This window comes from Psammomys obesus, unplaced genomic scaffold (assembly GCF_907164565.1).
Source record: "Psammomys obesus unplaced genomic scaffold, mPsaObe1.curated_primary_1811, whole genome shotgun sequence".
Taxonomy (NCBI): Eukaryota; Metazoa; Chordata; class Mammalia; order Rodentia; family Muridae; genus Psammomys; species Psammomys obesus.
Genome location: NW_026591872.1, coordinates 12943836 through 12956579, shown reverse-complemented (window position 1 = coordinate 12956579; position 12744 = coordinate 12943836). Strand labels below are relative to the sequence as shown.

The following is a 12744-nucleotide window of genomic DNA, read 5'->3' as shown; positions in this document are numbered from 1 at the left end:
GTATGGTTTCTGGGAATAAAACATATTCAGTTAATATGGGCAATCATGGGGACATATACATGAACAGCGAGCATGAGTCCAGTGGGGCTTGACAGCTAGTCAGCAAATACCTAACAAGCACCTGCTTTGTTAGAACACTGGGCCTGCCTGCCAGCCAACCTCTACACCAGCTACCCCTAGGAGTCTTTCAATGGTCCCTTAGGGAGCAGGTTGGTTACATGCCATTACGGCACATGTAGTCACTAAGCTAGCCAAGCAATTATTAAGCAAACTGGCTGAGCTATGAGTCAACTGGGAAATGGAACTAAACTGATGCTTACATACAACTGAACATAATGTAGGGTGTCTGCTACTTCTCTTCAGCCCCAGTGTCAGAGTAAAAAAAACTGCTGAGACAACTACATAGCAAAGAGAACCCTGCCAGCAGGACTTAAAGTATGGAACTGGAGTCTTAGCATCTTCAGACTCATGGCTCTTGACAGGCTCATGGGCTTAGTCTTTTCAGCCTGAGGATTCAGGACATGCCAGAAATGGGGTCTTTGGGCAGGAGGAAGTTAGAAAACAGGATAGGATCAGATTATGGTATTCTGGTCCCCATTACTATATCCCTTGTGTTGCAATGAAGTCAGGAGGACACATTTTCTCTGCCGCTAGATGTTCCACAGCTTTCCACTCCGCTCTTTCACAAAAAGGAGAAAGATGAAGCAGGTGTGGAAGAAGGAAAGGGAGAGTAGAAATAAACATTTCCGGGGTTTAATCTCAGCTGGGATACAATGTCACCTACCCAAGTCTTTCCCCTGTCCTATCTGGCTGCTATCTGCCAAAGCTTGTCCAAGAGAAGATCTATCTGAGTATTTCCAAAACTGGCTCTCTTTATGGGCGGGTAGAAGACTCTTTTACTGGGTGTACCAAAGGCTGCCCTCTAGTGAGCCTCGAGCACATTGTACTTTCTGGATTGCTGGTTCTTGGACAAAATAACTCAGCATGGTCACCTGTTGTTGTCTCTTCTGGAGTATTATATAGTCTTATGGAAGGGATCAGATAAGAAGAGAAGAAAAGCTGAACCTTACCTGGATTCTTTCATTTATTTCCATTCCTCTCAGTAGCTATTCCATTTTTTTAAAACTCCCAAGCATCCCTCTCCACTCAGCACACAGCTTCTCCTCCAGTCTCTCATCTTTCACACCTATCAGATATAACACCTAGGGTGTCCCTAGTCCTTCTGCCTTCTTACTTCAAAATAATATCTAATGCTTTCTCACAGGACAGTCTCTACCCAATGCTTTTCTGTTCTCATCTGCCTTTCCCTCTTCATGGAAAACAATCCTTGCTCTTAAATGTCACAAATATAAAAGAACTCATATATCATAGATAGATAGATAGATAGATAGATAGATAGATAGATAGATAGATAGATAGATAGATAGATAGATAATAGGCGGACAGACAAACTAAAAAGGAACACGAATGTACTCAGGTTAAGAAGCAAAACATGGGGTTAAGTTCCCAGCACCTACATCTGGCTATAACTCCAGTTCCAAGCAACTTTTTTCTGACTTCTGTGGGTATCTGACACACTCATGTGGTGCACGTAGATACATATAGGCAAAACAATGAAATTTTAAAAAGAAACAATATTTATCTCTCAGAAGATCCAGATACCTTAATGATAATTTATGCCAGACCCTATTGTTAGTGCATTATATTTCTGATCTATTTAAACAATCTATGGGATCAATAATATGAGTGTCCTGGTTTATGGACAAGGAAACTGATACACAGGAAGATTAGGAAACTACCTTAGTGTCACGGTGCTAGGAAACAGCAGACTTTAGTTTACAATCCAGGCAAACTGGTTCCAGATCAGTGCAATCTGATCAAATTTTATGGTATGCTAGCAGGTTCTATATTGGTGTAGTGCAGTAAAGGACCACTAGTCACATGCAGCTTCAGAGTCCTTGCAAAGTGCCTGTACCCTCAGCCTTGCCATCAACCAATCACTTCCCACTAGTGGCTCCTCATAGACTCAGCTCTCACCTCAGACCATGGACTAACTCAACAAATGAAAAAAATGTTTTCTCAGGTTGGGGCTATATGTCAGTGGTAGAGTGCATGAGTAGAGTGCATGCTTAGCATGTGCAAGGCATTGAGTTCTATCTCCAGTACTGCATACACACGAAGTACTTGGCTAAGTGCAAGTCCTGCTGAGCTAAGCCTCTCTATTAATTAAGATCCCACTTAAAGCATGACCTAGGGGCTGGCAAGATACCTTAGCAATTAAAGGTGCTTACTGCAAAGCCTAATGATCTGAGTTCCATCGTCCAGAAGGGCCCACATGATGAAAGAAGAGAATCTAACATGTTGTCCTCTGATCATACACATGCTGTGGTATGCCCCACCTCCAAAATGCATAAGATAAGAAATATTTTTTTTTTTTAAAAAATCACCCAGTGAGGTTGGCCTTGCCATCTGGTAGGGTGGGCATCTCAGAAGAAGTAAGTGAGTACTGAACCAGGATTTCTTTCTTCTCCATAGCTCGAAGACCCTTCAGTGTTTCCAGCTGTCATCGTGGAGCAGGTCCCTTATCCTGAATTACTGCATCTCTACTCAGGAATGGATTTGGATGAAGTCCACAATGGCATCATAAGGGACAGGACTTTGTGCATGGCACAGGATCAGATCCTAGAAGGCAGTATTTTGCTGGCAGGTCTGTTCGTTTGCTGGTCGGGGAAGGTGTATGGCAGAGAAAGGACTTCTATCTTCAGGGAACAGCACCCCACATAATGGCCAAGGTTTACCACAAAAGAGGAGGGAACCATCTTCATCCATTCAAAAAATCCTCAGACAGGTTGACACAAAGAGTAGAAACCAGTTTGGGGAGGGGGCATAGGTGAGAGGATCTCTGGTGCTGCCCAGCTGTACCACAGAGTCTTACCTGAGGTTGATCCTCATTATTAACTGTTCTGAAGCCTGACTCTTCTTCCCTCCTCCTACTTCATGGAACCTGGAACCAGATGACAATGAGTCTACCTCTAATAACGTGTCATCCACGGAAGTCCTATTCAATGTGGAAACTCCCAACGATGTCCTGGATGAGAAGCAGATCTGTAAGTTTGAACTTGAGTACCTAAAGTCAAGGTGATAAAATGTCCACAATGCATCTATTCACTGGATTTTCAGGCACATATGCATTAGGTCTAGGTACTCTCATCCATCAATGTACATGTGAAGTGACTCAAGCCTGGACTGAGAGGAAAAGGTCAGGAAGGCACTGGAGACCAGAAAAATGCTGGTATTATTTCACCAATTTTTAAACGGTAGGAAATATACATACAACAAACATGTCAGCTTAGTCATTTTTCAGGGTGAAACTCAGCAGTAGTAAGTGGTTTCACACTGCTGGGCAGCTATCTCCACCATCTTTAGAGTCATTTCCATCCGATCAAACTGAATGAATTATCCATTCCATGTATTCAGAAATATTTTATTAAATTTTAAATTATATTATGTGTGGGTGTGTGTGGGGTGTGCACATGCCATGGCATGGGTGTAGAGCTCAGAGGGCTACTTTGAGAAGTTGATTCTCTCCTCCCACCATGTGGGTCCTGGGGAATCGAACTCGGGTCATAAGACTTGGCAGCAAGTGCCTTACCCACAGAACCATCTCACAGCACCTGTTGCCCTTTTTTGAAGGCCAGATTCTAAGAGGGCATAGAAGCCTGTTGATCCTCCATAGCCCCAAGCTCCTTAGAAGAACCCCTAAGGCAGTTCTTCTCAGTTCCTTCTACAGAAGGTGCTCTGATGCCTTTTAAAGAATCTTCCACTCAGTTACCCTTGCCCAAGACAGCACTATGGTATAGTGAAGACAAAATAAAAAAAAAATCTCTGAGGCTAAAAGACATTGCTCCCCAAACTTCTCACTAATATTCAACAAATATTGACTGAATGCCAACATGTACCACTGTTGCTGTGTGACCATGGCACATGACTTGCCATCTCTCTGTTTCCTTATCAAGAAAGCAGAGGAATTGGGATTAATGATTTCTGGAGTCCTTTTGAGTTGTCAGATGAGTGAATGACTAAATCATTCAAGTCCTTTATCTGAATGCAGCCTGGACCTTCTCCACTACCAGTAGTGAGAGATAAATGGAGCCATTGTATGGGCCCAATCATGCCTATAGCACTGCAGATTTTTCCTCCTCTCTTGGGGCAAAACACCTGAGGCAACATTAGGTGTATCTTATGTCTGGAGCTATGGACAATGGCATTCCCACCCTCCCCAGTGCTGACAAATTTACTCTGGAGCCACAGCACCAGAGATAAGAGGAGGGCTACTCTTGCTGTTGGCTCTGCCCACCACAGCCCTTTCTTCTTGCAGTCAGCACTCCTGAAATGCTTCCAGACTCAGACTCTGTTCAGACCATCAGTCTCCCCAACTTCCTGTTTTCTGCCACTGAACCTGATGACCAGAACAAGACAAATGATACTGGTAACCAGAAGGAGCATTCTCTGGAGGAGAGGGTCTCCAGAGAGGAAAATCCTAAGAAGCTTGAGAAGCCAAGAAAGAGAAGTAAGGATGGGGGGAGGGGTGTATCTTTGCTGCATCTTTGGTGGGGAAAGCCTTGGTGATGGAGTAGGCTCAGAGATGCATTAAGAAATAACTCTTTGGCCCAGCAGTAAGTCTTGGCTTTAATGGGTGTCCTTCCCAAAGCCTGGCCTTTCTCTCATGCTGCTCCTATCTGTCCTGCACATTCATAAACTCCTGTAGCAATGCCAGTAGTCCCAGTTGATTGGATCCTAGGGTGGGTGTTGGGATTCCATGCCTAGACTCCTGGCTAGTTTCTAGACTTTAGGGACCTTCCCTTATAAAAATGAATCATGCTGTGTGCTTATCTAGCTTCTATTACACTTATGAAAGAGGCCATCTATGCAAGGACTTTGGGCTTTCCCAAGCCCCTTTGTTATTGATTTACTTAGGGGAATGGCTGCTTGATGCTACCTCACCAGTATGCCTACTCCTCTGTCTGTATCACACTGACCTGTACCACAGCAATACCTTTAAGCTGTCTGCCATTTCAAAAAAATAAGGTCAGGAATTTCTGGCCTAGCTGCTCTTCTGAACTTTGTAATCTAAAGGTCTCTTGTTTGCAAATCTTGCATCTCCTTATGTGGTAGCCTTGATATGGTGCAGATACCTCTTGGCTGCTGCTATGGAGAAAGATTGAACCCCTATCCTTAGTGATCTGGCTTGCCTGTGGTGATTGGTCCTGTTCCATCCAGCTTGCCCAACTAACTTTGACCTCAGCTTTTGTTTTACCCACTTTATAGACCGAAAGACAAAGCACAGCCGAAGTACCTCACCTGTCACTGACCCCAGTGTCCCCATACGGAAGAAATCCAAGGATGGCAAAGGTAGAGCTGGGGCTCAGGTGAGGTGGGTAGGGTGCCCCTTAATTTCAGAGTCCTGAGTGGCTCCTCACTGCCTACCCCTCTGCAGGTAGCAACATTTATCTGTGGGAGTTCCTCCTGGCCCTTCTGCAAGACAGAAACACCTGCCCCAAGTACATCAAGTGGACCCAGAGAGAAAAAGGCATCTTCAAGTTGGTGGACTCCAAGGCTGTGTCCAAGCTGTGGGGCAAGCAGAAAAACAAGCCTGACATGAACTATGAGACCATGGGGCGGGCCCTAAGGTAGGAGCTGCTGGGACACAGAATTTCTGCCCCGAGGGATCACTAAGATCTTCCTATGGCTTTCCCACTTGAAGAAAGGCCTGACCAGTCCCCTCTAGGAAGTGGATATAACACTGCCCTTTTCTTCTTCATGCTTCCTCATGCTTCTCTGTATTGAAAGGGTAGTTTAGCTCCACATACAGCCAATCTCTACAAAGGGCTTTCACTACATTTTGGGAGCCAGAGATGGCCTTAAGTTGTCCCAGAGATGTGTCTTCAGGCTAATTGTTGGGCCTCTACCATCCATCTCTTCACTCATTTCTACTCTTCACTTACTCACTGTCCTCAGCTCCAAAGTAGTATGGGGGTTGGCATGGAAGACCCCTTTTTGGACACTTGTTATACTGTAGAAACTTTAAAATGTCTTAAAAGGCCCTTTTTGCCCAAGAGTTGGCTATTTCCCACCCCAACCCCCCTCTCTTGGACTGCCCCAGCCCAGACTGCCTGAGTCCCATGCTTGCCCTGCCTTAGAGAGTAGCATGTGAGACAGATGGAGAGAAAAGGCCTCCTTACTCAACCTCTAGTAAACTTACCAATCTCTGCCCTTCCACTTTAGCCAGGATTCCTCTCTGGTAGTAATATCTGGAGGGACAAGAAGGAGATTGGTATACCAGTTTAAGGAAATGCCTAAGGACTTGGTGGTGATTGAGGATGAGGAGGAGAGTACTGAAACACCGGAAGCACTTCCGCAGGCCTCCACACCCTCTACCAGTACTATCCGGAAAGCCAGCTCCAGGGTCGGAACCAAAACTTCCCTCCAGGACAAGGGTAACCCTTCCCTGGAGAAAGCAACGGTTCAACACACAGGTCTCCAGCCATCTGCAAGTCTCGAGTTAGGACTGTCTGTGGATGAGGAGGTCCCCACTACCTCCACCATGCTTGTCACTCCGCTACAGAGCCAGGCCAAGCTCACCAAAACTGTGAGGTAAGGGCATCATAGTAATTGGAGTCTTTCTTTAGTCCCTCCTGTTGGGTGTAGGGGGTCAGTTGTCAATTTCTGGCAAAGCTCTGTTGTTTCCAGTTTTGTGGGATCTTTATAGAACTCTCTGAGAAGCAAGCAGGGCAATTGTTGGTCAAGAGAGGAAAGATGGGGCTGGAAGGATGACTCAGCGGCTAAGAGCATAAATTGCTCATGCAGAGGACCCAGGTTTGGTTCCCAGCACATAAATTGGGCAGCTCACCACCACCTGTAACTCCAGCTCCAGAGGATCTGGCAGTGTCTTCTGGATACAATAGACATGTGGCCTGTGAGTGTGCCCATGTGCGCACATCACATATCACACATCATAGAGAAAGAAATAAAAAGAAATGTTACCGAAATAAAATCTGGAAAAATGGAATTAAAAAAATTAATCTTTTTTAAAAAGAGAAACATGACTTGCCTGAGGTCACATACCACAGTAATCCAAAGCCATCACTTCACTTGGGGAGGTAAGGATGCTTCTGCTGCAAGATTTAGTTGTTCCTGTGACACCAGAATGTGTCCTCAGGAGCCAGCTGGCCCCTAGTGGCATCTAGCCCCATGCCATTAAGTCTCTTTTACTTGACAGCAGAGTATTTTGCAGACATAACTCTTTCTTCCAGTCCTCTTGGGAAGCACTCACTACTTTGGTGCTCAGGGGCCTGCGGTTTCCTCTGAAAAGGTTGGATTTGGGGTCATGTCTCTACCTGCTACATTGATTTGGGTCATAGGGACATTCTTCAGAGAAGGGGAAGCAGTAGATTTGAATGGTGAGGAGCTTGAGCTCTAGGCTTCATAAGATCTGCATGCAAAGTCCCTGCTCCAATCTTTACTAGCTTCATGGGCTTGTGGGTTGTGAGCTGTGTGACTCAGTTTCCTCAAAATGTATAATTCAATGATGCTTGTTCAGTTCATGGGCAGTTTTGATGCTTGAACAGTGTCCGTCTTCTAGAATAATCTCAGATTTCTACAGATCAGTAAATATTAGAACAACAAAGACACAGCATACCTATAACTCTGTTCCCCTTGTGCCCCCCTTCCTAGCCATTTAGGGTACCTCCTGCCTTAACCAGCTCTATTTTCTGTCTCTTCTCAGTACTTCTTCAGTGCCCAGTAACATCCACCTAGGAGTAACCCCAGTGGGGCCGGGCTCCACTGTCACTCTGCAGACCATCCCTCTGACTACGGTGCTGACCAATGGGCCTCCTGCCAGTACTACTGCTCCCACTCAACTTGTTCTCCAGAGTGTTCCACAGGTGTCAACATTCAAGGACACGATCACTTTGCAGGCTTCCTTCCCCCTCAAAACCAGTTTCCAGGAGAACCAGGTGTCAACCCAAGGGACCCCATTGATCCTCAGTGGCCTCTCCCAACTTCTGGCTGGGGCTAACCCTTCGAGCAACCCAGTACCATCTCAGGTCTTAGGTGCTGGGTCAGCAGGGCCTAGCTCTCAACCCCCTGGGACTGTCATTGCTGCCTTCATCAGGACTGCTGGTGGTACATCAGTGTCTGGGGTAAAGGAGGGGCCCTTTAGGTCTTCGTCATATGTGCAGGGTGTGGTTACAGGCCCCCCTGTGGAGGGGCTCTTCTTTCCTGAAGAGACCCTGAGAGAGCTCCTGAGAGATCAGGCTCATCTTCAGCCACTTCAGAGTCAGGTGCTTTCAAGGGGTTCCCATAACCTGAGCCTTGTGGGGAACCAGACTTTATCTTCCCCCAGCCGTCCCACTGTTGGGCTAACCCCAGTGGCTGAACTTGAGCTCTCATCAGGCTCAGGGTCCCCATTTGTATCTGAGCCTAGTGTGACCACATCTGGGAGCTTGCCGACCAGCTCCCCAACCCCAGCAGCCCCTTTCTCTCCATTCAATCCCACTTCCCTCATTAAGATGGAGCCCCATGACATATAAACAAAGGGAACAAAAGTATGGCTCACTAGGCAAAATTGTGAAGCATTTTCATGTGGACTTAAGTAGTATACCTGTCCTTACATTTAGTGGGGTGTGATACATTTGAGTCTAAGTCCCCCAGGCCTGTTTGGGATCACCATGATAAAATTATGCCCAGCTCAAGCATTTCTGGCATTAGACCATAGCACTCCAAGAGCTCTTGGAAGGATAATTGGCTAACTTGGTGATGGAGGGAAACCCACAGCCCGGAAGCAGCTTATGGCCAGAGTTGGTCAGAGGCTTCATGAGAAGAGTTAAGTCTGGTCATACTTTGTTATCCATATTCTTTACACAGGGAACTTCCCATCCCATATGTGAATACCTTCAGATGTATTTGTGTGCATTTGTGGGTCTGTAGCTTCATTTATTTTGGGAGGAGAGGATGTGGATGTCAGGTCTTTAAGTTGTGTGTGTGTGTGTGTGTGTGTGTGTGTGTGTCCCAGCCCATTCCTAGGTCAGCCACAGACATGAGGCAGTTTTAAGAGAAAGCACTCTCTCTCTCTCTATCTCTATCTCTTGCCAGCCACAGTGCCATTCTGAGACTAGAAGCTACCAGTTGGATGCCACGCCCCACACCCAAGTCTGGAGAGATGTCACAAAGCTGGAACAGGTCTAGGTAGGAGGGCTTCAATGAGTGCACATGGTGAGAGGACATCACTAAGGGACCAGAGGCCACAAATGTTAAAACCAAAACGGGAGGGAAAAGGAGCACACTTAGCCCTGGGATCAATTGCTTGACATAGTCACCTTGCCATCAGGCTAGAACCTGAAATACTTTGCTAAAGGTTGTGAAGCAAAGCACTTTCCTGTAGTTAGCCCCAATTATGAAGTCCCTAGCCAGGCCTAAGCAGATTGAAAGTTTGTGGCCAGGGCTTTTGGCTGTTGTTGAAAAATCAGCCCTATGCTTGACAATAGTCTTTTTTGACACAGTGCTCTTCTTTTCCTATCTTGAGTTCCCTTTTCATTCTGTTTGTCCTGAAGTATTCCACCTGCCATGAATTGCTGAGGCTACTGCAGTGGCAACCCAGCTTCAGCCATACAATCTTGCCCTCTCTCCCACTCTTTCCCTCTCACAGTGACTATGAAAGACTTTAGGTGGACCATTGCTTTTCATTTCCAGCTACCACCTAACCCAACTCGTTCTTGACCAAGATCAGGAGCGAACACACATGAGTTCTTACAGCTTCTGTCAGCACACAACTCCTCGATTCTCTCTTTTATGTTTATGCAAAGGGTTCTCCTAATCTCTCTTAGCCAGTCTCTCAGCTGAGGGTCCCCATCACCCTTCATTGAATCTACATGCTTCTATTCTACCAGGTTTAGTGGTAATGCTTAGAGATGGCAGGCCCAGAAGCAAGTCTAGCCTCCGGTAAATTTGGTTAATGTGAATCAGTGCTCCAGGACCTTCACTATGTCCTCTGTGCCAAAGCACCCACTTGAACTAACTACCTCCCTGGCTGGTCATCATCATTCTCCCTTACTGTTCTCTCTCCTTTCCTGGGTGAAGGAACCATCTGTTGCTATGCAGGTGCATTTGCGACATTCTCAGCAATTGGCACTGAAATGTCTGTTCTAAGAAAATCAGCTTGTGATGACAATATCTTGATGGCTAGAAGGAAGCATCTTGAGAAAAGGTTACCACTGTTGTTGCTGTTGTTATTGTATTTGGGTTTTGGGATCGTTTTTTGAGACTCTCGTTTAGCCCTTGTTGGCTCTGAACTTGCTATGTTGGTGAAGATGGCCAATTTGCATATGGTTCATCTCTGGTTCTCTTGACCCCACTTTGCAGATGCTAGAATTTCTGGTGTGTATCACCATGCCCAGTTCATGTTGTTCTGTGGATCAAACTGAGGACTTTGTGCAGGCTAGACAAGCACTCTTATCAATTGAGCTACATCCTCAGCTCAACCAGTTTTAATGAGCACAAAGGCACAGTGTGAGTTGAGATGGCTCTGCATCAACCTGGAATCTAATATCTGCATACACTTCCTAACCCCAAGGAAATTATCCTAAGGCTGTCAGCACTTCTGTAGTCAACTCATCTTCTCCATGGTTCTCAGTCCTTGTTAGCCGACACTTGCTGTGTCCTTCTATACCTATTGTGCTTTCTGTTTTCTGTGTGGGCTCCTTATCATCTCTTTATGTCTGGGTGTTCTCCAAGGGTCCCACTATGATCATGGGCCAGTTCTTTGAGATAAGTTAAATCCAGAACCTGCTTCTTTTAAGTACCTTGCTAGCTCTAGTGATCTGCTTCTATTAATGATGCCACCATTTTCCTGACCTTTTAGACTGGAAATCTCAGAGCTATCTGGTGGCTATATGCTCTTGAGCCTGCCCCTCTTCGTCATATCCTGACATCTGGCCTGTCTTCATTCCCAGAGCCTCCAGCCTAACTCATGCTGCTCACCTTCCTCTTTCCCAATATATGTCAGTACCCTGTCCATTGTGACTTCTTAGTACTTCCCATCTGGCAGACCACTTTCTATATCATTCCTCTGCTAAAAACCCTTCAGTGAGTCCTTGCCTGCATGTAGGGCCAGTATGTAAAATATTCATCCTTCATTCTTTTCTAGAGACCTATCAATAACCCTTTAGTTTTTAAATAAGGACACTGCCCAAGAGGCCCTAAAGGAAGTGGGGAGCACTTGGAGAGCTGTGAGCAGTAATTCTAGAAAGATCTAAAGTTTGGTATCAGCCTCACCAGGAAACAGCTCCAACTCGGTGGCCCTTCCCTATTGGGTCCTGTCAATTTTTTCCACCCCACCCCACTCCAAGGTACTATACTCTGAAAGAATTTGATGGTCTTTGAACTTGTTCCTGCCATAAATTCCCACCTGTGCCTTTTCTTTTCTGGGTTCTGTTCAGCCAAAATGCTCTATCCTCTTACTAACAACTAAAAATTGTGTCTTTAGATTGAATTTGGCAGAAACAGCCAGTTTCTAAGTTTAATTCTTAAACTTGTAACTGCCACATGATGGACAGGTAATTATAAACAGCCTGTGACATCTCTATTGTAATCACAAACTGTTACTTAGATCTTAAGTGTAGATCTGTACCTTGAGGGGTAGGCATCACTGTGTCACCCACAAAACTGGGCACACATTGACGAAAATGCGCATCAATGACTAGTTACTGATTGATCTGATGGGATCTGGGTACCAAAATTTGAGGCAGGTGACCTCTCTGTCCTCCTCTCTTCTCAGGCAGTTACCCCAGGTGCTTCAATGCCCAGGGCATGCCATTCCTGTCCCAGTGTCCCCACGGTACACCTTGTTCCCTGTCTTAACACCCAGGATATGTATTACTTTGAACATCCTCTCTAATCCTAAAAGATGCCTTCCTGTCCCGTTTCTTTCCTGCACAGCGTGTTAAATAGGTAACCAGTTAACTGACCCTGCTGACAAGAGTTATGGAAGAGGTTAGAGGAGAACCTCAGGAGACAGATTTACTCTAACCAGAGGCAGGTGGCAGCAATACCCCTGCTTTTGTGATGCCAAATGGAGTCAGGAGTCAAGTGATGATCCACACCTTCCTGCGGGATATGTGATTCCCTCTCCCTGGCTCCCACAGCACTTTGTATATACCTCTTACTGTAGCACATTGTATGTAGTTCATTGATTGTGTTTATATTTCCCCTCCAATAGACTGTGAGCTCCTCAAGAGCAGGGGCTGTGTGCTAGTCAGTGATGTATCCCCAGCACCTAGCCACAGTGCCTGACACACAGTAGGTGCTCAATAAATGTTTATTGAAAGGATGAATGAGTCCAGATTCCAATTGTGGGACCTCCTGCCATATGTGGCAGTAGGAAGAGGACAAGCTGGTCATTCCATACTCGGTAGCTATCACTTGTTTTTGCTGTTTTGGTGTCATTTTTTGGTGGTGTTGGGGACAATCTCATGTAGCCCAGGCTGACTATGTGACCAAGAATAACCTCCCCCATTCTGAGATTAATCATTCATTGTCAAATCCCATTTATTTGGTGCTGAAGGTAGAACCTAGGGCTTCCTTAATGCTGGACAAACACAACCAATTGAACTATATCCCTAGCCCCTACCACAGTGTTTTGGCCCATCATATAACGTTTCGGGCAGGTACTCCCTCCCTGGTGTT

The 12744-nt window shown here is 45.8% G+C and overlaps 1 protein-coding gene across 1 annotated transcript in view; it reads left to right on the top strand.

The window, feature by feature from the left end:
• Elf4 (E74 like ETS transcription factor 4) overlaps positions 1-12392 on the top strand; it is a 41313-nt gene extending 28921 nt beyond the window's left edge. The window contains exons 4-10 of the mRNA XM_055612190.1: positions 2536-2707; positions 3015-3107; positions 4379-4570; positions 5329-5412; positions 5498-5692; positions 6279-6654; positions 7787-12392. Coding sequence (XP_055468165.1) covers positions 2536-2707; positions 3015-3107; positions 4379-4570; positions 5329-5412; positions 5498-5692; positions 6279-6654; positions 7787-8594 — 1920 coding nt within the window. The 3' untranslated portion in view covers positions 8595-12392. The remainder of the gene's footprint in view (positions 1-2535; positions 2708-3014; positions 3108-4378; positions 4571-5328; positions 5413-5497; positions 5693-6278; positions 6655-7786) is intronic.
• The last annotated feature ends 352 nt before the right edge of the window (positions 12393-12744 follow it).